A 26,636-nucleotide genomic window follows, 5' to 3' on the forward strand; every position below is an offset into this window, starting at 1 on the left:
TATGGAACAGGGAATATTCAGAATTAAGTCGTGGCCCTGGGTGAAGGTTCCGATTAAAATAAATTTGTCCCTTAGGTGCATTTCTCATCTTCCCTGGAGCAAAACACCTCTTGTGAGTTAAGAAGGAGACATCTCCAGGAACAGAATCCCACGGAAAAGAACCACTCCACATGTGAGTTTCTGAGCCGAGGCAAATTCCCAGAAAGGAGCAGATCCTAGGTTTGCACAGCCTGTTCAGAATGAGGAAGATTTGGATGATGTTGCCACATCCAGAAGCCATGCCAGGGAGGAAGGTCTGGACCAGACTTGAGGAGAGGGGAACTGGGCTGTGAGTAATGAAGGAATGTTAGGCCACGCTGGAAATATATTCACTGGAAGGATTTTGCTGTGGGGAACATGGTTTTACAGCTAAATCTGAATAAGTTCCGTCTCCACCAATCCCAATACAACCCCACACTATTTTTCACTCACTCTTCCCAGATTCTGACCTCTTCTCACCCCATGAATCTGGTATCTGGAAATATGCTGACGAATTGCTTTACTACGACATTATAGGACAGCAGTACAGGAAAGATTTTCTGTTTTTCTTGTTCAGTGTTGGGAAAAATTGGCCCCAAGAGTATGAATGTATTTCCCTGGCTTTGGGTTAGTGACAGAGCCAAGAAGTGACATTGAGTGTCCTGACACTCAGGCCAGTGCTGATCACATCATCACTGTTAAAACAGATTTCCTAAAAGGTAACGTTTTGAGAAACATACACCGTGGAAAAACAATTTAAAAGTGACCTTATCTTAAAGTGCCTCCATCCTTTTTTTCATAGCTTTGAGTGATTTCTCTAACTCAAGGAGTAAACAAGGAAAAACTCTTACACAACTTTTGATGAAGACTCAGTGTTTCTTCATTTAGTGTGTTGTGATTTGTTTAACTTTTTCTCATAATTTTTTTTATTTGAGAACACAAAGTGGTACCTACATTGTTCTAAAAAATTGATAGAAAACGGTTATATTCACTCGGTAAAGAATTGTACCTCCAAACTCTGTATGATCATATCACAGTCACAAATGGACATATAGGTGCTTCTTCGTGTGTCCTTTCCTGCCTCTTCTCCAGGGTGAAAAGGATGCTCTCCCACAGAGAGACATTTTACCCACATGACGTTTGCAGCTTTTTAAGTAGGCAAATCTAGGAAGGCATTTTGTATCTCTAGTGACCTCATTCCTTTTTTTCTATCCCAGCTATACCTTCAGAGATTTCTACATTTTTTCCAAGATCGGAAGAAAATGACAAAATCCTATGTGAGTTGTTTTTTTTTTTTTTTTGAGACAGAGTCTTGCTCTGTTGCCCGGGCTAGAGTGCCATGGTGCCAGCCTAGCTCACAGCAACCTCAAACTCCTGGGCTCAAGCAATCCTCTTGCCTCAGCCTCCCGAGTATCTGGGACTACAGGCATGTACCACCATGCCCAGCTAATTTTTTCTATATATTTTTAGTTGTCCAGCTAATTTCTTTCTATTTTTTTTAGTAGCGACGGGGTCTCGCTCTTGCTCAGGCTGGCCTCGAACTCCTGAGCTCGAACGATCCACCCGCCTCGGCCTCCCAGAGTGCTAGCATTACAGGCGTGAGCCACCGCGCCCAGCCCCTATGTGAGTTGTTGAAGTCATTTTATACTTTGTTTTATAATGAATTTTATGAGCTTAATGACTCTTATATTTAAAATGGAAAAGTAGAAATAGATATAGTGAACTTGAAACGCTGTAACACGGTGGTTCTCAAATTTTAGTGTACATAAAAATCATCTGGAAAGTTTGTTAAAACATAGAATAGGGCCTGAAAATTTACATTTTTAACAAGATTTCAGGTGATGCTGGTGTTGAGGTCTACAGGCCAGTAATGTTGGAATAGCAAATTAATAGGGCATAGTTGACCAGGAAATACACACACACACACACACACAGAGATCATATGAAGTTAGTATCAAACTTGAGTTACAAATATTTCTGACCTTTCTGGTAGCCATGGCAAAAAAAGATTATCTGTTACATGACTTTCATTGATAACAACTACCTGATTACTTTTGGTGCATTGAAGACCTGATCCTGAAAGCTGAAAAAAATCTTTTGTTGCTTTTTATATTAATGATGGACAGTCTTCCAGTGACAGCCATGAAATAACTGCCTGTAATTATTCTTCAGTGGAAGCAAAGGGTAAAGTACCTCACTCAGTTCATGAAGTTTTTCGGGGACCGTGTTACCAGAGCCCATGTTGGCGGCTTCCTGATGGTCTTGTTTTTTCTGGGTAAAACCTGGAACATACAGAGACTAAATTGACTGTGTATTGTTAAAATAGCTTACTAGAACTTTTAGTCTTGTTCAGTCTGCAGAATATTCAGTTAAAAGATTATTTTCTGGCACGTTTCAGCACTTAATCAGATTTCAACTGTGCGTCGTGCAGAATGGATTCTTCCCCACCATTTGCTGGAATTTGGTCTGTAGAAGTCACCAATAGTGTTTGTTTATTGTGGTAGAAAACACATAACATAAAGTTAAAAATTTAAACTGCACGATTCAGTGGCATTTAGTATATTCACAGTATTGTACAGTCATCATCACTGTCAAGTTCCAGGGCATTTTTAGCATCCCAGAAGGAAACCCATACCCTTTAAAGTCACTTTCATTCACCCCTGACCCTAGTCCCTGGCAGTCACAAATCTTCCTTCTGTCTCTATGGACTTACCTATTCTGGATGTTTAATGTAAATGCAATTATAATATACAATATGGGTTTTTTTGTATGTCTGCTTTCATTTAGTATAATGTTTTCAGAATTAATCTATGTTTTAGCATGTAATCAGACTTTATTCCCTTTTATGGCTGAATAATATTCCATTATATGGATGTACCTCATTTTGTTTATTCATTCATCAGTTGATGGATGTTTGGGTTGTTTACACCTTATGCCTATTGTGAATAGTGCTTCTATGAATATTTGTATGTAAGTTTTTGTTTGAACACCTGTTTTCAATTCTTCTGGGTATATACCTAAAAGTGGAATTGCCGGATCATATGTTAACTCTAACTTATTGAGAAACTGCCAAACCTTTTCACAGTGCTGCACAATTTTGCATTTCCACCAGCAATGTTTGAGGGTTCCAGTTTCTCTACGTCCTCAGTAGCACTTGTTATTGTTTATTTTTTAAATTATTGCCATTCTAGTGTATGTGAAATAGTGTCTCATTGTGGTTTTAATTTGCTTTTCCCAAATGATGTTGAGCACCTTTTCATTTGCTCCTTGGTCGTTTGTAGATCTCTTTTGTAGAAATGTTTATTCAATTCCTTTGTCCATTTTTTAATTGAGTTTATTAAAAGAGTACTTTGTGTGTACTAGACCCTTATCAGATATATAATTTTCAAATATTTCCTCCCAAATATCCTTTGATTCACAAAAGGCTTTTTAATTTTGATGAAGTCTAGTGTATCTGTATTTTCTTTTGTTACATGTGGTTTTGATGTCATATCTAAGAATCCATTGCCAAATATAAGGTTATGAAGGTTTACTTCTGTTTTTTCCTAAGAGTGTTATACTTTAGCTTTTGGTGTTTGATCTATTTTGAGTTAATTTTTGTATAGTATGAGGAAGCAAGCCAACTTCATTCATTTGCATGTAGAGATCCAGTTGTCCCAACACCAGTTTTGAAGAGACTATTCTTTATCCATTGAATAGTCTTGGCACCTTTGTTGAGAGTCACTTGACCATAGATCTGTGGGTTTTTTTCTGGGCTCTCAATTCTGTTCAGTTAATCTACATGTCTATCTTTATGTCAGTTCCATATAGTTTTTTTTTTTGTTTACTGTACCTTTGTAGCAAGTTTTGAAGCCAGGAAGTGTGAGTCCTCTCGTTTGTTCTTTTTTGTCAAGGTTGTTTTGGCTATTCAGGGTCCTCTGCAGTTCTATATGAATTGGAAGGTCATGTTGTCCATTTCTGCAAAAAAGGCTATTGTATTTTCATAAGGATTGTATTGGATCTGTAGAACACTTTGGGGAGTTTTACCTTCTTAACTATATTAAGTATTCAGGAACAAGAGATATCTATTTATTTAGGTTTTTAATATCTCTCAGAAAATTTTGTAGTTTTCAGTGTACAAGTCTTAGACTTCCTTGGTTAAATCAGTTCCTAAATATTCTTTTTGATGCTATTGTAGATAAAATTATTTTCTTAATTTACTTCTTGGATTGTTACTAGTTATCATATAGAAAGCTGATGTTGTGTGTTAATCTTGTATCTTGCAACTTTATTGAGTTTGTTTATTAGCTCTAATAGTTTTTTTGTGTTTTCTTTCTATTTTCTGTTTATATGATCATGTCATCTACAAATAGAGATAATTTTACCACTTGAGAGAGGTGAGAGATTGGGGCCTTCTTAGGTCTTTTCTGATCGTGGGCCTTGTCCTAGATGTATGTGGCATCATCTAGATTCCCAGAAATATATGGAAGCTTTTCCAAAACCACACAGCATCTCACTCCCCAGCTTTTCCTCCCAGGCTTATTTTTATGTATCTGTGGTTTTCCCCAACTGATATCCTTTACCCCTGGTGGCAGCAGCTGGTTTATTTGCCTTTAAATGTTTACAGTGGATGTCTCGACATCGTCATTTCTCTGTGTTAAGAGAGTTCTAAGCACTCTGAGTTAGTCTTTGGGCCACCACCAGACAGGTCAGAACAGATAGCCCCCATTGTTTGAGAACCAGCTCCATACTGCTTGCTCCAGCACCAGAAACCTGCGCCAGGAATGTGGGATTCCCTCTTCAAGACTCCACTGAGTCGGTGTCATGGGTTGAATCACTTGTTGCAGTCCTAACCCACAGTACCTCAGAATGGTCTTACATGGAGATAGGGTATTTACAGAGGAAATCAAGTTAAAGAGAGGTCATTAGGGAGGGACCTCATCTAGTAATGACTGGTGCCCTTTAAAAAGGGAAATTTGGACACAGAGATACATACAGAGGGAAGAAGATATGAAGACACGGGGGAAGGTGGCCATCTACAAGCCAAGAGAGAGGCCTAGAACAGACTCTTCCCTCACAGCCCTCAGAAGGGACCAGTCCTGCTGACAACCTGATTTTGGACTTCCAGCCTCCAGACTGTGCGAAAATACATTTCTGCAGTTTAAGCTGCCCAGTCTGTGGTACTTTATTATGATAGCCCCAGCAGACTTGTACAGCCTGCGGGGGGTTGGGGGGGTGAGGGGATCCTCTGCTGGTGTTTCCTGTGACAGCACACTCCCCTCTCCTTACCTGCTAATCACGTCTCACTCATGGAATCTTTTCAGTCTCTTGGCAAATAACATGGCCCCTGTGTATTAGTTTCCTATTACTGAATGTAACAGGTTATTACAAACATGGCCGTTTAAACCATCACAAATTTATCATCTTAGAGTTCTGGAAATCAGAAGTCTGAAATTAGTTATATGGGGCTAAAATCAAGGTGGTGGCCAGACTGGTACCTTCTGGAGGTTCTGCAGGGAGAATCTGTCTCTTTGCTGTCTTCGGCTTATTGTGGCTCCTTCCTCCATTTTCTGAATGTACAGCCTCAATCTCTGCCTCCGTCTTTGTGATATCTTCTTATCTGTAGTGAGCTATCCTTGTGCCTCCTCCTCCTAAGCACATGTGTGCCAGTGTTTAGGGCCCACCTGGATAATCTGGGATAATCTCCCCTTTTAAGATTCTTAATCATGTTTCCAAAGTCCTTCTTGCCATGTATGGTAATAGTCACAGGTTCCAGGGATTAGGGCATGGATATCTTTGGGGCCATCGTTCAGCCCATCACCCTGGGTTTTCATCGTTGACTCACTGTTCTATTTGTATGCATGCCTTGACTTCTTATTTTATTTGTATAAGTATATACGGAAATGTATGTATGTATCATGGAAGTGTATATATTTTTGTTAATGTGCTTTTTAGAATTGTGTAGGCTGTCTCATTTGGTATATATATATTGCAGCTTTTAAAAAATTTTAATATTGCACTGAAGATCTATCCCAGTTGCTTGATTTTTGGTTTATTTATTTATTTGTTTGTTTGTTTATTTATTTATTTATTTTGAGACAGAATCTCACTCTGTTGCCTGGGCTAGAGTGCCGTGGCATCAGCCTAGCTCACAGCAACCTCCAACTCCTGGGCTCAAGCAATCCTTCTGTCTCAGCCTCCCGAGTAGCTGGGACTATAGGCATGTGCCACCATGCCCGGCTAATTTTGTCTATATATATTTTAGCTGTCCATATAATTTCTTTCTATTTTTAGTAGAGACGGGGTCTCGCTCTTGCCCAGGCTGGTCTCGAACTCCTGAGCTCAAACAGTCTGCCCGCCTCGGCCTCCCAGAGTGCTAGGATTACAGGTGTGAGCCACCACGCCCAGCCGGTTTATTCTTTTTAATGCCATATAATATTCTAAGACCATTGCATATTTTAGTTATCCATTTCTGTGTTGAAAGGCCAATATGCTGAAGAAAGCAGGGAGATGGATTCTCCCTGCAGAGCCTCCAAAAGGTACTAGTCTTTAGGTCATTTCCATTTTTCATTATTATGTAGAATACTTGAGTAAACATCCTTTGCATTGTTGCTGCAAAAAGACCAAGCATTTCTTTAGCATGTATACATGATTAGTATTGCTGAATCATCTAGAGGAAGGATTTCTAGAGTTACTTGGTCCTGCCAAATTGTCTGCTAAGTGGCCACACCACTCTCAACACCTGTTACATGATAGTACAGCTTTCTTTACCTCCTTACTAGCAATTGATATTGGCATATTTTAAAATTATGGCCAATCTGATGGGTAAATAAAATCTCATTGTTTTGATTTCTCTGATTGTAAGGTTGGGCCTTTCAATTTTCATCTGTGAAATGTTTGTTTACATACTTCTGTTGATTTTGTTCTGTATTCCTTTCTAATTTATAAATATCCTTTATGAGTTTTGTATAGTAATTCTTTGAGTTATTTTTGTTGCAGATATCTTCTCCAGGTCTGTCTTATCTTTTAACTTTATGGTATCATTGGTCATAGCAAAGATTTACTTTTTTTTTTTTTTGAAACAGTGTCTCATGCTGTCACCTGGCTGGAGTACAGTGGTGTGATAATGGCTCACTACAGCCTCAAACTCCTGGGCTAAGTGATCCTCCTGCCTCAGCATCTTGAGTAGCTAGGACTAAAGGTGTGTGTGCCATGGCACCTGGATAATTTGTGAATTTTTTTTTTTTAGAGATAGGGTCTTGCTATGTTGCCCAGGCTGAAAATTTAACATTTTGATATGATCAGATTTGTGAATCATTTTTTCATGGTTGTTTACTTTTGTAAAAAAAAAAACAACTCACTATTTATTATGGAAAATTTCAATAAGTTAAATACTTGATTAGTTTTCAGAATCATGAATTAGTTTCCTGTCATTCTCCATAAGTGATCTTTATTTTGGGGGGAGGGAGATGATGATGATTTATTATGTGTTCCAATCCATTGCAGTTCTTATTTTACTCAAAGTATTTTGGCCGGTGGGAGTATTTCAGGTAGGTTTCTGAGTCCTTTTGACAGACTATAGTATATTTTAATAGCCTCTTTGTTTTCTGGTATGATACGATATTCCAGGGTCATTTTGTACATTTTTTGCTTCTAGACCTTGAATCAGCCATTTTCCCGGAAGCCCTGGTGTCTTTTAGTGGGAAATGAGACCACAGTCTGGGCTTAGTGCTTAGGGTTACTGACATTGTGATTGTTTTTGGAAATTAGAGTGCACAGAGCTAGGAAATAACATATTATTTGTTTTAATGGGGAAAATATATCATGAGTTCATACTAATATTTCTTTTTTTTAAATTTTTTTCCTACTAATATTTCTTTACTTTGAATTTTTATCTTTTTTCTTACTTTGAAAATCTATATTCCAGAGGGTATTAACATGGTTATTTGTTTTATCCTGTAAAACAATGTAGTTTCAGAATAACAATACTAATATTATTGTTAACAAAATATTTTTGAAACCAGTTTAAGATTTTTTTGCAGTTCTTTTGTCCTTAGGACATATCCCCATTGTGACATGCAGTCATATTCCTGTGTTTTAAATATAGCAGAAATTATTCATCTCTGAGTGGTATGGCATCAACTTGAGACAATTAGATTCATTTGTTTCATTTGCTATTTGGTTTGGGGGTTTTGTTTTCATTTTGATGCTTCTTTTTTATAATTATGAGAAATACTTAAATGTTTTCAAAGATGAATCTATAAAGCAAAGAATATTCAAAGATCAGTGTGTTTTCCCTCCCTTTCCCTCCAGCCTGTTCCTTGTCCTTCCCTTACCCGATAAGGAACCATACATTTGTTTTATGATTTATCTTTTTGTTATTTTTAATATAAGCAGGTCCATATGTATATATGTATATTTCTCTTTTATATGTAAAAGCTGCCATGTTATACTTGATTTTCTCAAACTTTCTTCACTTAGTGATGTAATCTGGAGTTCACTCTGTAGCAGCTTATGGAGATATCCCTCAGTTCTTTTTTTAGTTGCTTGGCACTCTGTTATGTAAGTGTACCACAATACATTCAACCAGTTGTTTATTAATCAGCATTTGGGCTGTTTCAGGTCTTCTGTAAATACAAATAGTGATGTAGCCTTTTCATTTTTGGCCAGTATGTCCTTGTGGTAGCTGCCTAGAAGTGGGATTTCTGGGTCAAGTGGCAAATTCATATGCTGTTTAACTAAATATTGCTGTATTTCACTTTAGATGGTTGATTATTTTGCATTTACACCAGCAGGATGTGAGTATGTTTTTATGCTTATAGAAAACCAAACTTAGTATATGTGTTGTTTTCTTTTGGATTTCTGCCAGTCTGATAGGAATGAAATGGTTCACTATAATTTTTATTTACATTTTTCTTTTTATTTTAAAGGATGATCTTGATTTTGTAAATGTTAGTGTCATTTACATTTCTTTTCCTGTGAATTTTCTGTTCCTAATTCTTGCCCATAGTTCTACAGGGTTGTTGAGTTTTTTTCTTCTATGTTTTTAGGAACTGTTTATATAGAGATATTAACCATTTGTTTGTCATGTAAGTTGTGGATGTTTATTCCCAGCTTGTCCTTTTCATTTTATTTTGGTTATAGGTTTTTAAATTTTTATTTAGCTAGACAGTTTAATGTCTGATTTTATGTAGTCAAATTTGTCAGCATTTTTTTTTATTGCATCTGGATTTTTAGTCATGGTTAGTAAAGTTTTATTTTTTCTTAAGTTGTAGGGGAATTCACCCCTATTTTCTTCTAGTACTTGTAGAATCTCTTTTTTTACATTTAACATAGATTGATTTGGTGTTTTCCTGATATATAAATGGGAATGGATCCTATTTCATTTTTTTCATCCATCCATTCAGTTATCCTACCATCTCTTAATGAAAAATTCCTTTTCCCTACTTTAGGATACTGACTTTATCATTTATTAAATTTCAACTGGGTTTGAGCCTATTTCTGGAATTTATGTTCATTTGTCTTTCTACTTATGTGCCTATATTATATTATTGTAGTGATGGTACTTTATACAATTTTTAGTATGTAGCAGGTTAGCTCACTTCATTGCTCTTGTTTCAAGTCTTAGATTTTTTGGCTTTTTCATTCTTCTATTTAAAATATATAATCAGTTTGTCTTCACACCCATTCACCTACATTTAGCAGTTATTATAGAAGCATTTTCCCATATACTCCCTATCTTTACCTGTATATAATACTTCCATTTCCCCCCAAAATGTCCTTTGTACCTTTGTTGGGTCTAAGATCCAATCAAAGATCATGTCTTTCTATTCTTTCATATTATGGACATTTTTAAAAGTACTGGTCAGGTGTCTTGTTCAACAGTTATTCTTGAATTTAACTGCACTTTAGAATCATCTGGAGCTCTTTAAACATTTCTGTCCCCAGGCAGTGTGCAGCCATGCTTAGAAGCACTGTTGTAGAATGCCTCCACATCTGAATTTGACTGACTTGTTTCTCTCACAGACTCAGATTATACATTTTTACTATGCCAGTTTATCGTGTATTTCTTATATGGCCTATTTGTATTATTATTGCTTATGGTATCAAACATCTCCATTTGAAAAGTAGGCTTTCTTTCCCCCTTTCATAAACTAATAATCTGTGGGATGAAACTTTGAGGTTGCGTGAACATCTTTGTTCCCAATAACCTGTCCCAGTGGTTGACTTTTTAGGTTGACACCTTTTTAACATGTTTATTGGCCATATTGATGATGTCTTCTGTGAAGTGATTGTTCAAATCCTTTTCCTATTTTTCTATTAGGTTGTCTTGCTTTTATTGATTTTAAAAGCATTTTGTATATTCTGGGTATAATCCCTTTAAAAGTTCAATGTGTTGGCAATATTTTCTTGTGTCTTTGCTTGTTTTTGTTAGTGGTATCTGTTGATTAATAGACGTTCTTAAATTTAATGTGGTCTAGTTTATTTCAGTCTTCTCCTTTATGGTTAGTGTTTTTGTGTTGTGCTTCAAAAACTTTCCTTGTAAAGATAGCTTCCTGTTGACAATCTAGAAGTTCTGTTGTTTTACTGATAACATTTTAACCTACAATCCACCTGGAACTGATTTTCATATATTGTGTGAGATTGAAGTCAAGTTTTTTCTGTATCGATAACTATTTAATTAGCAGAGTTTATTGAGAAGACTGTCCTTTTCTTTTTATAAATCAGGTATCCATGTTTGTGGATCTGTTTCTAGACTGATTTTTTTTCCAGTGTTCTTTCAGTTTATTCTTTCACCAATACCACAGTGGCTTAAATTACTGTATGATACCCACTGGTGTGTTAGTTTTCTGTTACGTCGTAGTAAGTTATCACAAATTTTGTAACTTCAAACAACGCAAATTCATTATCTCGCAGTTTCTATGGATCAGGAGTCTGGGAATGGGTTAGCTGGGTCCTCTGCTCAGACATAAGGCTGCAACCAAGGCATTGCTTAGGACATCTAGTCTTAATGGAGACTTAGAGTACACATGGGCAGAATTAATCTCCACGCAGCTGTCGAAGTCATGGTGGCTTGCTTCATCTTAGAGGCCAGTAAGAGATTTTCTCTGATATTTCACCTTCTTTTTAAGGACTCACCTGATTTGGTCAGGCCCACCCAAGGTAATTTTTCTTTTAACTCAAAATGAACTGATTAAGGGATCTTATTTAATAATTATAACTGCAGAATATAATGTAACATAATCCCTCGAGTTACAAGTCTCTCCCACACTCTAGGGAAGGAGGTTATAGAATAAGGATGTAGATCACTGAGGGGCATGATGGAATTCTGCCAGCCACAATCAGTGTGTGTTCACTCATTTTCTTGTTCTTCTCTAAGACTGCCTTGGCCACTCTTGATCCTTTGAATTTCTATGTATAAGCTTGAGAATCAACTTGTTGATTTCCACAAAAATACCTGCAAAGATTTTGATTGGGATTGTTTTGAATTTATAGGCCAGTTTGGGGAGAATTGAGATCTTTATAATATTGAGTTGTTCAATGCATGAATATAGTTTATCCCTTCTTTTTTTAAAGGTATTCTTTAGTTTTTCCCAAATAATGCTTTATAATTTTCTGTGTAATTGTCTTAGACGTATTTTGTTGATTTATTCTGAAGTATCTCATGCCTTTGATGGTACTGTAAGTGCTACTTTAGCACACTTAGTTGCTGGCATATAGAAATCCTCTTGGTTTTTATATGTTGACTTTGTATTCAAAAACTTGCTAAACTCACTTCTAATAATCTACAGATTCCTTTGCATTTACTTCATACAGAATTATGATATCTGCAGATACCAACAGCTTTTTTTTATTCTATTCTAGTTCTTTTAATTTCTGTATTATTTTCTTGCCTGATTGCAGCTCACTCTTATGCTCTGACTGACTTATTCTTTCCCCTGTTTTTCAGTTTTCAGCATATGCCTTGAGCATTTACTAGCCATTTGATTGACAACCTGGGAATGACGATACTTCGCTCTCTTTCTCCCTGCTAGCTTGTGCCTGCTTGTTGGATCCCCATTATCTGAAGGAGTCATCTCTGACCTGAATGCGATAGTCCATTGTATTATGGAGGGAAATATTTAGATGCCTACTTTACATTTATTTTAATCTAAAAACTTATACATAGATTGATAATGTAAGTTTACAGTTTAAAAATAAACAAAAAGGTTTCCCAGAATGGAATAGTGACCAATATTTTGGACATCCCTAATTCTGCAGGACTAAGTTCAAAATTGCTTAATGATTTCTTCCCTGAATACCTCTATAACTCTTTTTTTTTTTTTTTTTTTTTTTTTGAGGCAAGGTCTTGCTCTGTTGCCTGGGCTAGAGTACAAGAGTGTAATGGTGTCATCATTGTAACCTCAAACTCCTGGGCTCAAGTGATCCTCCTGCCTCAGCCTCCTGAGTAGTTGGACTACAGGCGCACGCCACCATTCCTGCTAATTTTTCTATTTTTTGTAGAGACAGGGTCTCGCTCTTGTTCAGGCTGGTCTCAAACTCCTGGCCTCAAGTGATCCTCCCCCTTTGGCCTTTCAAAGTGCTAGATTCTGTAACTCTTTATCTTATCAGAGCCCCAAATGATACTCTCCTGTGTGCCAATTATTAAACCTTTAACTACGTATGTCAGCTGTATCCATTCTTATGCTGTTGCTCAGGTTCATGAATGACACTCTAGTATTGTTTAAGAATTCAAATCTTTACCACCTCAGTGAAACCCACCCAAAGAGCAGGAATAAAACTTTTCTCTCCCTTTATAAGTTCAGTTAACTTTGCACATCTTTTCACTGTAGTACCTGTAACATCTTATTGTAGTTATGTGTTTATATGTTTGTACCTATTTATTAGATTATGTTTTCCTTGAGAGCAGTAACATTTCTTTATGTGTCTTCAAATTCCCCCCAAGTAAGAGAGTTCAGTGTGGCACACAGGCACGTAGTGGGACACCAATAACTTATCACGGTGTTGGGGAATATCTGTTATGATTTCTTCTACTCCAACCAAGTACAGTGAAAAAGTAGACATCCCATTAACTCTGAATAATGAACATTGTGATAATCCTCATACAGCTTTTCCATGTCTTCTGATTCTGATCGCTCAAATTTGAATACAAATGTGCTATTTCAGGGATCCTTGTCATTTGAGGATGTGACCGTGAGCTTCACCCAGGAGGAGTGGCAGCACCTGGACCCTGCTCAGAGAACCCTGTACAAGGATGTGATGCTGGAGAACTATGGCCACTTTGTCTCAGTGGGTAGGTAGGGACTTTCTTCCACGTGGACTCCCAGTATGCACGTCTTTTCTTGGTTGCTGAAACCCATGGAAGTTTTGTTGAGTTTAATGATAGTTAAGCTTGAGATTCAGAGTGTTAAGTAGAAGAACTGTTGGGGTACCATAAACAATGTTGTTTTCTGACTCATTCAATGAAAGGTTGAAATTAGCTCCTGAAGCTTCATTTTCTGCCTTCTTCAGAGGCCCTGAATTCCATTAGTGTCACCCAATTTCCATGTCATTTCCACAGGGTATTGTATACCTAAACCAGAAGTGATCTTCAAGTTGGAACCAGGAGAGCAGCCATGGATATTAGAGGAAGAGCCCACAGGCCAGAATTACCCAGGTGAGTTATCATGTATTGAAGATATGGACAACAGATGGCATATGAATTCTTTTTATTCTCAAGTTTTGTTCACGTGTTCATTTTTCCATTAAAAAAAATATCGAGTACCTGCTATGTGTCACTTAAGATTTAGGTGCTGGAAATAGAGTAGTGAACTAAATTTTGTCCCTGACCTCATGGAGCTTATGTTTGGGTGGGGATAGGTAGATAAGAAACAAAAAATGACAACACCACACACATATGCACATGTAATATACCAAGAGTATAAAATATTTAATAGCAAGGAAGTTAAAGGGTAAGAATGATGGGTTATTAGACTTTAGGAAGGAGGATCAGGAAGGCTTTTTGGATGATATGAACTTGAATGAAATGAGGATGGAAGTCATGGACAGTCTTGGTGGCAGAGGCCACATTCAAGTGCCAGCCCCCTAAGACAGGCATGTGCTTGGTGTTCTTGAGGACATGCAGACATCGGTGTGCGCATTGATGTTGGAGAGGTGGTAGGAGTCCAGATTATGTAGGGCCATGGGGGCCATAATGAAGACTATGGTTTTATTCTGAGTAAAATGAGAGGCCGTTGGCATGATTTGACTCAGTAAATAACATACGGTGATTTGTCTTTTAAAGTGATCTCACTGGCTGCTAGGCAAAGAAAATACTATTGGGGACAAAGGGGTGAAAGGAGGAACATCAGTCAGGAGAGTATTTGAAGCTAGGAAAAGGCAGTGGTAGCTCACACTTGGTTAGAAGTGGTGAAGACCATTGAGTGGTTGGTTTCTGGATATATTTTGAATGTGGGACCTGTAAGATTTCCTACTGAGTTGGATAAGGAATGTGAGAAAAAGGAACGTGTCAGGAGTGACTCCAAGGATTTCATCTATAGCAGTTGGGTAAGTGGGTACCAATTCCCAAGATGGGGAACATTGAGGAGAAACAGTTTTGGCGGGGTTGTTAGTAGTTTTGTTTGCATAAACCAGGTTTCAGGTGATTATAAAATATCCAAGTTTACATGTCAATAAACATTTGACTATATAAGCAGGTAGTTTGCAGGGAGTCCAGGTTAGAGATACTTATTTAGAAAGTATTAGCTTATGATAGTATTTACAGTCTTTGAATTTAGTATTTAAAGCTAAGGGGTTAGATAACCTCTCCTTAGGGCTAGGAATACACATATTTGAGCTGTCTGAAGGCTATCCCCTGGGACAGTACCGTTCAGAAGTCATGAAAATGATAAGACTCAGCAAAGGAAAGCAGTTTGGGAATAAGGGACACAGAGAATGTAGTATCTTGTAGCCAAGTAAAGAGAGTGTTTTAAGGAGAATGTGAACCTCTTTGAAGAAGGATATGTAGAGGAGGAATCTTCTCTGTCTCTGCCTACAAATCATGTGGAAGCAATAAGGAAAATGAGCAACACAAACTCCATCTTATGACACTAGAGGGTTTCTGAAATCCCAAATCAGTACAGTTGGTAAAGCTGTCAGAATCACTGAAAATTTAACAGCGGGTGTATGTGCCAGCAGATGAATAGAAAACAAAAGCATTTCTGATGCTCAGAGGAACTGGCAAAATACTTTGAGAGACAAAGTATTTACTGTGAGGTGTGAAGCCTAAATCTCTCTGTGGAATAATGTCACTGCATTACCCAGGACAGCTGGAGCTCCTTTGGATGCAGTTTGGTTCTGTGAAGCAGAGGTAATAGGTTAAGTGTGGAAACAGACACACAAGTCATATTTTTCTCTGACACTCTGTGACAGTGCAAGAAACAGGAGACTTTCTGTTTGAGGAAAAAAACTTCACAGACACCTATGTGTGGGGGAAACAAACTTACATGCTATCTTAGCTGATAATCCTACAACGCAGAATTTGAAGTAAAAACTTTCTCAATAACAAATGGTCAGGATATGCAGACCTGCTACGGAAGTAAGGAAATGGGGAGTGAGGCTGATTAGGAGGAAGGGAAAATACAAGGGGATGATGACCTTGTTAGCCATAGCTCTGTAACAAGCACATCTGATTGCTCAATCTAGCAAGATATTTTCAGAGAGGTTTTATGTAAACCACTGTGTCTCAGAATAGCCTTTCAGCAAGGTGAAGGGAATGGGATGTATCTGCTGCTTTCTCGTTTGTCTTTCTCATTAGACAAAGACTGTTCTGTAGAACTTTAGCTCCTTCACCATGCAACCTAGCATCAGCCAGCCTCTCTAGGCTGTGGGGCAAACCAGAGCCTCCGAGAGTCTAGTACAGCCACTTGGGCACCTCAGTCTTTCTATCACATTAACACACACTTGGTGTTCCTAAATCAGTAGCGGCAACAGTGCCAACCCCAGTGACCTGGCTTCAGAGCAAGCCATTGCTAAGGCTACCCCAGCCAGAAAGGAAGGCAGCACTGGGTTGGTGCATAAACTGAGTTTACTACATACGTAAAACACTTGTTCATAGGGAGCATTCCTGTTAGCCTAAGGCAGAGCTCTATCCATGTGAAACTCATGCAGTAAACTGTTCCTCATAAAGCTCATATCCTTTGAAACTGAGTAATCAAAAAGGAACCAGCACAAAATGCACATAAAGCTGTAACAAGAAAAAAGGGCTGAAAAAGATAAGGACAAAAATAGTAGGTGATGAAATGTCACCTGATCAAAGTAGTCATAAAGTAAAGAAACCAAATATTAGACCGTGAATTTCAAAAGGAGAGCTAATTTAATTTGTTGCTTGTGTGATTACCAGAGTTCCAGAAAGGTGTTAAAATAATAGTATGATGTTTTGATTCATTTAATAAAAAGAACTGTGGGGGGTCAAACTCAGAAAAGAATTGGAAGAGAAAATAAAAAGTATGATAAAGAAAGCAAATTGGAAGAATTTCAAAGAAGAATAGGCATTGCTGAAATTGCATCCAGAAAGAAAAGAGGAAAATGAGTAAGAAGAAACTGAAATAAATAAAACTAGAAAATTGTATAAAGAAGGTAGTATAAAAAATATTTCACATATATTCAATACATACAGTTCTTTTTCCAAAGTAGAAATTCAAAGAAATAGAACAAATATTTAAAATATTTCAAGAATACTTATTTAGGGGAAAAAATGGTACAGTTGAATCTACATAAAAAGGTAAACTATCTCTCAGGAAGAGGGACCCAAAATTATCATGATACATTCTAGTAAAGTTACCAGATTTCAAAAACAAAGAATTATTTTATAATAATATAAGAAACAAGTTGAGCAGATCTCAAGCTTTTCCATAACAAAATTTGCTGCTAAAGTCAGTAAAGGAATTCCTACAAAAGCTTTAAAGAATCAAATTAAGAATGTTATATTACCAAGCTAAAGGGTGATTCTTTAACACAAAAGGAGAAAACATATTTTGAATAGTCTAGAATATGGGCCCTTTGTCCCCCAGGAGCTTCCTGTTAGAGGATGCATATCAATTAACCAAGAAGTGACAAAACAGCATGGTAAAAAGATTGGTGGTGGGCTCTGAATTTAACCCAGGAATTAAGTCATTTGGTTAAGGGTAGGCTAAAGACAAGTGGGAAGGAATGGGAGTATACTTAGGCAGTGAACTCTGTTAAAATGCAATGTGTGTATTCTCAAGAATCACGATTCTGTACAAAATGGTGCATTAAAAATCACAGGGCTAATGGAAAATGAGGTCAGGGGTCTAACACTCAAAACTTTTGTCAGTGACAGTAAGAGGGCAGTGTTAAAGTCTTCAGTTGTAATTTTGGATTTATGTATTTCTCCTTTTAGTCTATTGGTTTTTGCTTTGTGAATTTTGAAGCATTATTAAGTCTATAGTTATGTTCGCTTGTTGAATTGACCCCTTTATGATTGTGTAATACCTCTCTTTATTCCTGGTAACTCTCTTTGTTTCTGAATTCTACTTTGATATTAATGTAGCTACTCTAGTCATCTTTTAATTTTACATATCTTTTCCCATCCCTTTAATTTAACCGGTTTATGTTTAAAATGGGTTTCTTTTAGATAGTGTATGGTTGGTTCAGTGTTGCTTTTTTACCTAATGTGAAAATTTCCACTTTTTAATTGGAATGTTTTGGTCACTTTCATTTAATATAATTTTTTAATGTTTGGATTCAAATTTATTATTTTCCCACTTGTTTGCTATTTGCTTATCTGTTCTTTTTCCTTTTTTTCATTCTTTTCTGCTCTTTTTAAAAATTACTATTAAAACTTTTTTTTTTTTTTTTTGAGACAGGGTCTTACTCTGTTGCCTGGGCTAGAGTGCAATGACATCATCATAGCTCACTGCAACCTCCAATTCCTGGGCTTAAGTGATCCTCCTGCCTCAGCCTCCCAAGTAGCCAGGACTACAGGCATGTGCCACCAACCCCAGCTAAGTTTTGTATTTTTAGTTGAGGTGGAGTCTCACTCTTGCTCAGGCTGGTCTTGAACTGACCTCAAGTGATCCTCCCACCTCAGCTTCCTAAAGTGCTGGGATAACAGCTGTGGGCTGGCCTCTTTTTCTCTCTTTTGGTTTGAGAATTTTTATTTTGTTTTATCTCTGCTAAATTCTTACTAGTAATAAAGTTTGAGCATCCCTAATTTGAAAATCGAATATTGGAAATACTCTAAAACTCAAAACTTTTTCAGTGCTTACGTGACACCACAAGTGGAAAATTCCACAGCTGACCTCATATGATAAGTCACAGTCAAAGTGCAGGCACATAGCACACAGTTTATTCAGTGTCCCCTATGAATGGGTAAGGAAGAAGGAATGTTTGAATCCCTGTACAGGTTATTGAATACCACAGTTAAATTTTTGGGACTAAAAATAAGTTGTTGAAATTCTGAAAAATGGATTAAATAGCAGTTTAGACACAGCTGAAGAGACATTACTTAGCTAGAAAATACTACTGAATAAATCACACAATTTAATACAAGGTGACAAGAGAAGGGCAATAGGACAATAAATTCAAAGATATGGGAAAGAGGAATGAGAAGATGTTAGGTGGGGTGCAGTGGCTCACATCTGTAACCCTAGCATTCTGGAAGGCCGAGGTGGGAGGATCACTTGAGCTCAGGAGTTCAAGACCAACCTGAGCAAGAATGAGACCCTGTCTATAGAAAAATTAGCTAGGTGTTGTGGCATGCACCTGTAGTCCCAGCTACTTGGGAGGCTGAGGCAGGAGGATCGCTTGAGCCCAGGAGTTTGAGGTTGCTGTGAGCTAGGCTGATGCCACAGCACTCTAGCCTGGGCAACAGAGTGAGACTCTGTCTCAAAAAAAAAAAAAAAAAAAAGATACAACATGAATTATTGGAATACCAGAAGAAGCAGCAGCAGCAATATTTGAAACATTAATAGCTTAGATTTTTCCAGAAATAATGCAATAAGACCACATATGTGGAACACAAAACACATAACAAGCAGGATAAATAAAAATAATTTACTTAAGCACATACTGGAGAATACTGGATTTTAACAGCAGCCAAAGAGAAAATCAGGTCACCTCTAAGGAATGAGAGATTGTCAGATACTTCTAAATTGAAGGAATAGTATTTGTCAATCTAGAATTATGAACCCAGCAAACTAATTTTTTAAGAATCAGAGTTGTCTAAGAGAAACCAAGCCAAGCACTAAAGTCCGTAAAGACAGATTTTATTCAATAGGGGAGAACTTTCAGTAAAACTGAGCTCAATTCCAAATACAGCAAAGACAGTTGGATATTTATAGCCAACAAGCAGAGTGAGGGGCTCAATGGATGTAAAACTACTCAGAGGATATCAGGGGTTGGGGGCATTCTTACTAAACTGGCCTAATGGGATTTTGACTAATGGCACATCGAGGGTAGAGTATGAGGAACTTGATCAGATATTAAGGATTATTACAGGGGCGGGAGGATTCTCACTAAACCGACTCATCAAGATCATTGCTAAAATTGGGCTCAGCTTTTACTGGACATGGAATGTCAAGGCCTAGATGAGATGAGGGCTCAAGGAGTCTAACTGAAATGTAGTCAAAGCGAGAGTCTTTAAATGTATCATTAAAATTGGATTGATCCTAAAATAAATTATAAAAACCATACCATTTGCATAATTTGATTAACAAAATTCCAATGGAGATACTACAAGCATAGAGGAAATGAATTCAGATGAGAATACTGGTAAGTAAGTGATAAGAAATTAGGAACCATATAGGTAAATCTAATGTTTCTATAAAATAATAATGATACTTAATTTGTAAGGCTAAAAAAGACACAATTATGTATTAATAATTGTATATAAATGAGGGAAGGGTGGTCAAATTGTGTTCCAAAGTCATTCTGTTATTCAGAAACAAGGTTTAAGATACTGACTAACTAGATTTTTAGTTAAATTTTAGTTTAGTTTAATTTTAGTTAAATTTAATGGGTAGCCACTCAAAGTCAAGAAACAAGAGTAGTATAACTTCTAAAGTTGTAAAGAAAAGAAAGTGGGAGATAACAAAAAACCAAGTCAGTTAAAAAAAAAAAGGAAGAGAGGAGCAATGAAAATATAGTAAAACTGTGTGACAAATGCAAACTATCAATTAATATGTTGGTGACAACTCGATATGTTTGCATAATCACCATAAATGTAAAAGGACTAAATTTACTTGTTGAAAGAGAAGTTATCTAATGGGATCTTAAAAAAATAAGATCTTTCTGTATCCTAAGATATTAAGTTTTGGCTGGTTCTGATGGCTTTCATATTTATATCTCCAGTGTGTTAGGCAGACTCACACTCAAAATCAGTGTTTTACCTGTCTTCAGGAGATCCAGGAGGATATTTTGATCCCTCCAAGTTCACAAGAACTAAAATTAAAATCATCATTGACAAATCATAAATTTCCTCTACTTATCTTTATTTATTAGGTTCTGTAAAACTCTATTCTTACAACTAACAATCATAATGTTATTTTATTTTTCTCTGTCATCGTTTCTTACTGATGTTAGGTAACTATTATTGTTTTACTTTTGTAAACTGTCTTCTCAATATTTTTGTATTTTCACTTTCCAATGATACCACCTAAAACACTAACCAAATTGTTTCATTCTTTGTTCTTATTCTTAAATAAAATTAGACTTTTCACCCCTTAGAGCTTCGAATTTATGATATTAGCCTAACTTACATTTTCTCCAATAGGTAACATGAAATTTGAATGTTTCTTATTTAGTAACCCTTAAATATGGGTACATCTGGTGTCTGTGGCACAAAACTGGTGCTAAACTCCATTTTCTCCTTCCTAAGTAGCACTCTTATATACACTTTTCTTCCCTGCTTTTAACTCCACCTTTGATTCCTACCTACTTGATAATTCTTGTGAATTAGTGAAAAGTACATAGAACAGTGCCTGGCTCATGGTAATGTTTTGTTATTTTTCCTGTTGTTATTTTCATTATTATTATGTTTAAGCACATTTTGAGTTTAAGCATCAAGTTTCACACCTATTATAAAATGTTCCTTGCCTGCTTTGATTTATATTATATATTAATACCACAGATTCTGATTCCTAATAGTGGATGGAGGTTAAATGAGGTGACTTTATCTGTATTATGCTTCCTCAAAAGAGTATATCTGACTTTGCTATGCAGCATATAATGGATATTTAAGTAATGGATCATTACTTAACTGTGAATCTTGATAAGTAAGAGAGCCTTTCTATTTATTCATTCAGAAAATGCTACCAAGAATTTACTTCTAAGTGCATGTGTTGGGTTACAAACCTCTAGGTTCTTTTTTTTTTTTTTGAGACAGAGTCTGGCTCTGTTGCCTGGGCTAGAGTGCCGTGGCGTCAGCCTAGCTCACAGCAACCTCAAACTCCTGGGCTTAAGTGATCCTCCTGCCTCAGCCTCCCGAGTAGCTGGGACTACTGGCATGTGCCACCATGCCCAGCTAATTTTTTCTATGTATATTTTTAGTTGTCCATATAATTTCTTTCTATTTTTAGTATAGACGAGGTCTTGCTCTTGCTCAGGCAGGTCTCGAACTCCTGACCTTGAGCGATCCTCCCACCTCGGCCTCCCAGAGTGCTAGGATTACAGGTGTGAGCCACTGCACCCGGCTACCTCTAGGTTCTTATTAAAAAATTATAGGTTGTTTGAAACCTGAGGATTTGTGTTTTGAAAAAGCATACCACTTGTTAAGAGCCATTAATTTTTTTACCCACTCAGAGGTGTTCAAAGAAAAACATCTGTAACATGATAGATTATAGTTAGAAAAGGAAATAAATAATGACTAAAGTATTTTAAATTTCAGCAGTTAACAGGCTATGTATATGTTATAAAAGAGTGTTGTTAGAAGTTGTGATCTAAAGCCCAAATAATGGGCTCTGGACAGGTTTCTGAGCAGGGTCATCATTGTTACATTGCATTTTAGAGCAGCAAGGTAACAACCTGAAGTATAGGTGTGAATTCTTAGGCTATATAAATATAAATGTCAATGAGTGTTCTAGGTCAGGGCACACAAGGTTTTCTCAATAAATAAAACTCAGATGTGTGGAAACCTGGACGTAAAAGCAAAATTATGTATTAATATTGTATCAGAACAAGTTTAAAGTAAGGAAAAGAGCTGGGTGCCATGGCTCATGCTTGTAATCCTAGCACTCTGGGAGGCTGAAGTGGGAGGATTGCTGGAGGTCAGGAGTTTGAGACCGGCTTGAGCAACAGGGAGACTTCACAGTCCCAGCTACTTGGGAGGCTGAGGCAGGAGGATCACTGGAGTCCAGAAGTTTGAGGTTGCAGTGAGCTATGATGATGCCATTGCATTCTAGCCTGGGTGTCTCCATAAAATACATAAATAAATAAAATAAAATAAAATAGGGAAAATTTAGAATCTGATGGCAGAATAGGTTCACTTTTGAACAAACTCTGAGACAATAAACTGTATGTATCAAAACTGGAGACAGCTAATGGATCTGGTCCTATTACAAGGATGGTTTGTTTCTTGTCTCCTTGATTTTTCATTTCCTCATGTACATTTGTATTTTTTATAAGCCACGGGTGTAAAGGGAAAATCAGAAATTAGGCTATAAGACTCTTTTTTGAAACATGAAGAAATAGGTGCTATCAGAAACTTAATTTTGTATTAACAATATAATAAAGTAATAATATACAATATAACACTATAATAAAAAACAGAATAAGAGAATAAAACAAGAAACAAACTCTAGTTAGCCTTAACTGCAGTAATGTAAGAGAAGGAAACTGTGTAAAATTTGATGTGTTTCATTCAAATAAAACCATTCCTCTGATATTTCTACAAATATTCCTTGCCCCTCTCATTCTCTGCATTTCCCATTTCTAGATCACCCATTTTCCCCCAAAATCTATTATTTTGTATTCACTGTGACTTATGGTTATTTCTAACCTCTATATTAAGTTTTGAAGTACATATTTGTAAATTGCCAGATATGTGCATTATAAGTTTCTAACCCCCTTTCCACTTTGTTGGATTGTGTGTGTGTGTGTAAGCCAAAAGGATGGGGGATAAGAACATTTTGGATTACCTTATTCCAGAAAATTAAGTCAACTATAGAAAAGAGCATTTGTCTGTAAGTGTAGTTTCATCATAAATATGAGTTTCGTAAGTTATGGCTATTTTTTCTCATTTGTAGGAGTCTGCAGAGTTGATGATCAACTGAAGCAGAATAAAGAAATTCAGGACAGACATTTCTGACAAGCTCCATTTATCAACAACAAAATACTGACTGTAGAGAGAGGTAACACATTAGGAAAAGTGTTCAAAATATACATAGACCCAGTTCATTCCATAAAAATACCTTGCACATGTGATCTATGTGGTGTAAGTTTGAAATACATTTCAGAATTAACTGTTAGTAAGCAAAACTATTTAAGGAAAAAGCCTGATGACCTTAATGCATATGAAAAATTGTTTCTCAATATTAACCATGAAAAAGCTTATGTGAGAGAGAAACCTTATGAATTCATTCGTAATGGAAAATACCTCAGTCATAATGAGGACTTCATTTCATATCTGAAAATTAAAAATTTAGAACAATCCTTTGAATATAAGAAATGTGAGAAAGATTTCCATGAGAAGGCAGTTTTTGTTACATATAAGCAAGCTTACACAGGAGAAAGTCCTTGTGAACATAATGAATGTAATAAACTATTCTGTAGTCATTCAACTCTCCTGGTCCATAAAATGGCACAAAAAAGGAGAACACATTTATGAATTTAATGAACGTGGGAAAATATTCGAAAAGTCAACTCTCCTGAAACATAGAGTTCATTTAGAGGTGAAACACTGTGAATGTATTGAAAGTGTAGATAATTTTAATAGATCAAAGTTTCCCAACACAGGAGAGAAAACATTTGAATGTAAGAAATCAGGGGAACTTTCATACAAGAAGTCAACACTTAATGTAACTCAGAGAATGCACAGAGGAGAGAATGTGTATGAATGCAATGAATGTGGAAAAACATTCTATGAAAAGTCAAAACTCACCAAACATCAAAGAATCCACATGGGAGAAACCCTTTGAATGTAATGAATGTGGGAATGCTTCTCTAGGAAATCTCTTCTTATTTTACATCAGAGAATCCACACAGGAGAGAAACCCTATAAATGTAATGAATGTGGGAAATGCTTTTCTAGGAATTCACACCTCATAATACATCAGAGAACTCACACAGGAGAGACACCCTATGAATGTAAGGAATGTGGAAAAAGCTTCTAGCATAAGTCATATCTCACAGTACATCAGAGAATTCACATGGGAGAGAAACCCTATGAATGTAATCAATGTGGAAAAACCTTCATAAGCAACTGTGTCTTCACAATACATCATAAAATACACACAGGTGAGAAGCCCTATGAATGTAACAAATGTGGAAAATCTTTCTCTAGGAATTCATATCTTACAATACATCAGAGAACTCACACAGGTGAGAAACCCTGTGAATGTAAGGTGTGTGGCAAAAGCTTTTGTCACAAGTCAGATGTCACTAAACATCAGAAGATTCATATAGGGGGAACATCCTATGAATGTATTCAGTGTGGGAAAACCTTTAGTCGCAACTCAGGTCTGAAAGTACATTTGAGAACACAAAGGAGAAACCCTATGAAAGTAGTGAGTGTGGGAAATCCTTTTCTGAAAAATCGGTGCTCACAGTACATCAGAGAATACACACAGGGGAAAAACTGTATAAATGTAATGAATGTGGGAAAACCTTCTACAATAAATCAGATCTCACCAAACACCAGAGAACACACACAGGTGAGAAATCCTATGAGTGTAAGGAATGTGGTAAATTTTTCTCTAGGAATTCATATGTTACAGTATACCAGAGAACTCACACAGGAGAGACACCTTATGTATGTAAAAAATGTGGGAAAACATTCTTCCATAAGTCAGATTGTACAGTACATAAGAGAACACACAGAGGGGAGAAACCTGATCATTGTAATGAATGTGGAAAAACTTTCACTTGGATCTCAGTCCTCAAATCTCATCAGAGAACGCACACAAGGGAGAAGCCCTATGAATGTACTGAGTGTGAGAAATCCTTTTCTGAGAAGTCAGTCCTTACTGTCCATCAGAGAATATACACAGGGGAAAAACCTTACAAATGTAATGAATGTGGGAAGTCCTTCTGTCATAAGTCAGATCTCACTAAACATCACAGAACACACACTAGGGAGAAACCATATGAATGTAATCGGTGTGGGAAAAGCTTCAGTTGCAACTCAAGCCTCAAAGTACATCAGAGAAGATGCACAAGGGAGAAACCCTATGAATGTAATGAACATAGGATAACCTGTGAGAAATCAGTTCTCACAGTATGTCTGAGGATACACACAGGGGGAGTGTAGCAATGAGAGAAATCTTTCTCTATGAATTCATACCTCAAGATGTGTACGAGAATTCACACATAAGTCACACATGACTTTTACCATAAGTCATGTTTCAAAGTAAATAAGAGAATACAAATAGGGGAAAATACTATTAATGTAATGAATATTTGAAAATCTTCTATAAACAAGACAACTAAAGATATATGTAGAAGAAGCTCTACTAATGCATTTATAAATTAGAACTTATTAAACAAAGAACTTACATAGGAGATAATTATGTGACTCAAATGGACATAGGAAATTGATCTTCCAGAAAATGACCATTAATAAAAATCAATGAAACCAAACCTAGGAAAAATTGTCAGCATCCTGGTATGTGTGTGTGTGTGTGTGTGTGTGTTTTCCTGAGACTTTTACTTATTTTACATTAGAGAAATAATGGGGATGATACTCAAAGAACACAGCAAATGTAGTCAAGAAATGTCATTCTACTAAGCAAGATAATTCACATTGAGATGAAGTCATAACATGTTTTGAATGTGAAGACATTAATAAAACTTTATTATATCAAGATTGTATTAAAGGAAATCTGTTAACTAATTGATAGAAATTTTTTTCTAGCTATAATGTTATAGTGAAAGTTATGTTTTGTTCTGATTCCAAATTTTTTATAGAAATATAGCTGAAGATAGACATTTATAAAAATATTAAGTGTAGCATGTGAAGACTTTCTAAAAGCACAAATAAATTGAATACTCTTTTGAGTCTCTGATTCCAATTTTGGGGGATGTGTGTCAGCCTGTGGCCCTTCCTATGATGAGCCATCATATCCTTTTTTTTTTTTTTTTTTTTTTGAGACAGTGTCTTCTCACTTTGTCACCCCAGCTATGGTGCAGTAGCTCACAGCAACCTTGGGCCCAAGCAATCCTCCTGTCTCAGCCTCTCAAGTAGCTGGGACTACCGGCATACACCACTGCACCTAGCTAATTTTTCTATATTTTAATAAAGACAGAGTCTCACTCTTGCTCAGGCTGGTCTCAAACTCCTGACCTCAAGTGATCCTCCTGCCTTTGCCTCCCAGAGTTCTAGGATTACAGGTGTGAGCTACTGAGCCCAGCCTATCACCTGTCTTTGATTAGTCTGTCCCTCAACTATACTATTGTCTCTGCATGTACTGCCTAATGGTCTATTT

The 26,636-nt window shown here is 36.6% G+C and overlaps 1 protein-coding gene across 1 annotated transcript; it reads left to right on the forward strand.

The window, feature by feature from the left end:
• Nucleotides 1-203: 203 nt before the first annotated feature.
• On the forward strand, nt 204-26,265 carry LOC123649897 (zinc finger protein 37A-like). Its single transcript, XM_045568202.1, has 4 exons — nt 204-293; nt 13,165-13,291; nt 13,559-13,654; nt 23,241-26,265. The coding sequence occupies exons 1-4, from the start codon at nt 240-242 to the stop codon at nt 23,300-23,302; spliced, it is 339 nt and encodes a 112-aa protein (XP_045424158.1). The 5' UTR covers nt 204-239; the 3' UTR covers nt 23,303-26,265.
• The last annotated feature ends 371 nt before the right edge of the window (nt 26,266-26,636 follow it).

The sequence above is a fragment of the Lemur catta genome, chromosome 14, assembly GCF_020740605.2.
Source record: "Lemur catta isolate mLemCat1 chromosome 14, mLemCat1.pri, whole genome shotgun sequence".
NCBI lineage: Eukaryota > Metazoa > Chordata > Mammalia > Primates > Lemuridae > Lemur > Lemur catta.

Bases quoted from the DNA above. Each gene is read 5' to 3' on its own strand.
- LOC123649897 (XM_045568202.1), top strand. From the start codon at position 240: ATGAGGAAGATTTGGATGATGTTGCCACATCCAGAAGCCATGCCAGGG. The intron at 294-13,164 runs GTCTGGACCAGA...GTGCTATTTCAG, and splicing joins AAGCCATGCCAGGGAGGAAG to GGATCCTTGTCATTTGAGGA. The intron at 13,655-23,240 runs GTGAGTTATCAT...TCTCATTTGTAG, and splicing joins CACAGGCCAGAATTACCCAG to GAGTCTGCAGAGTTGATGAT.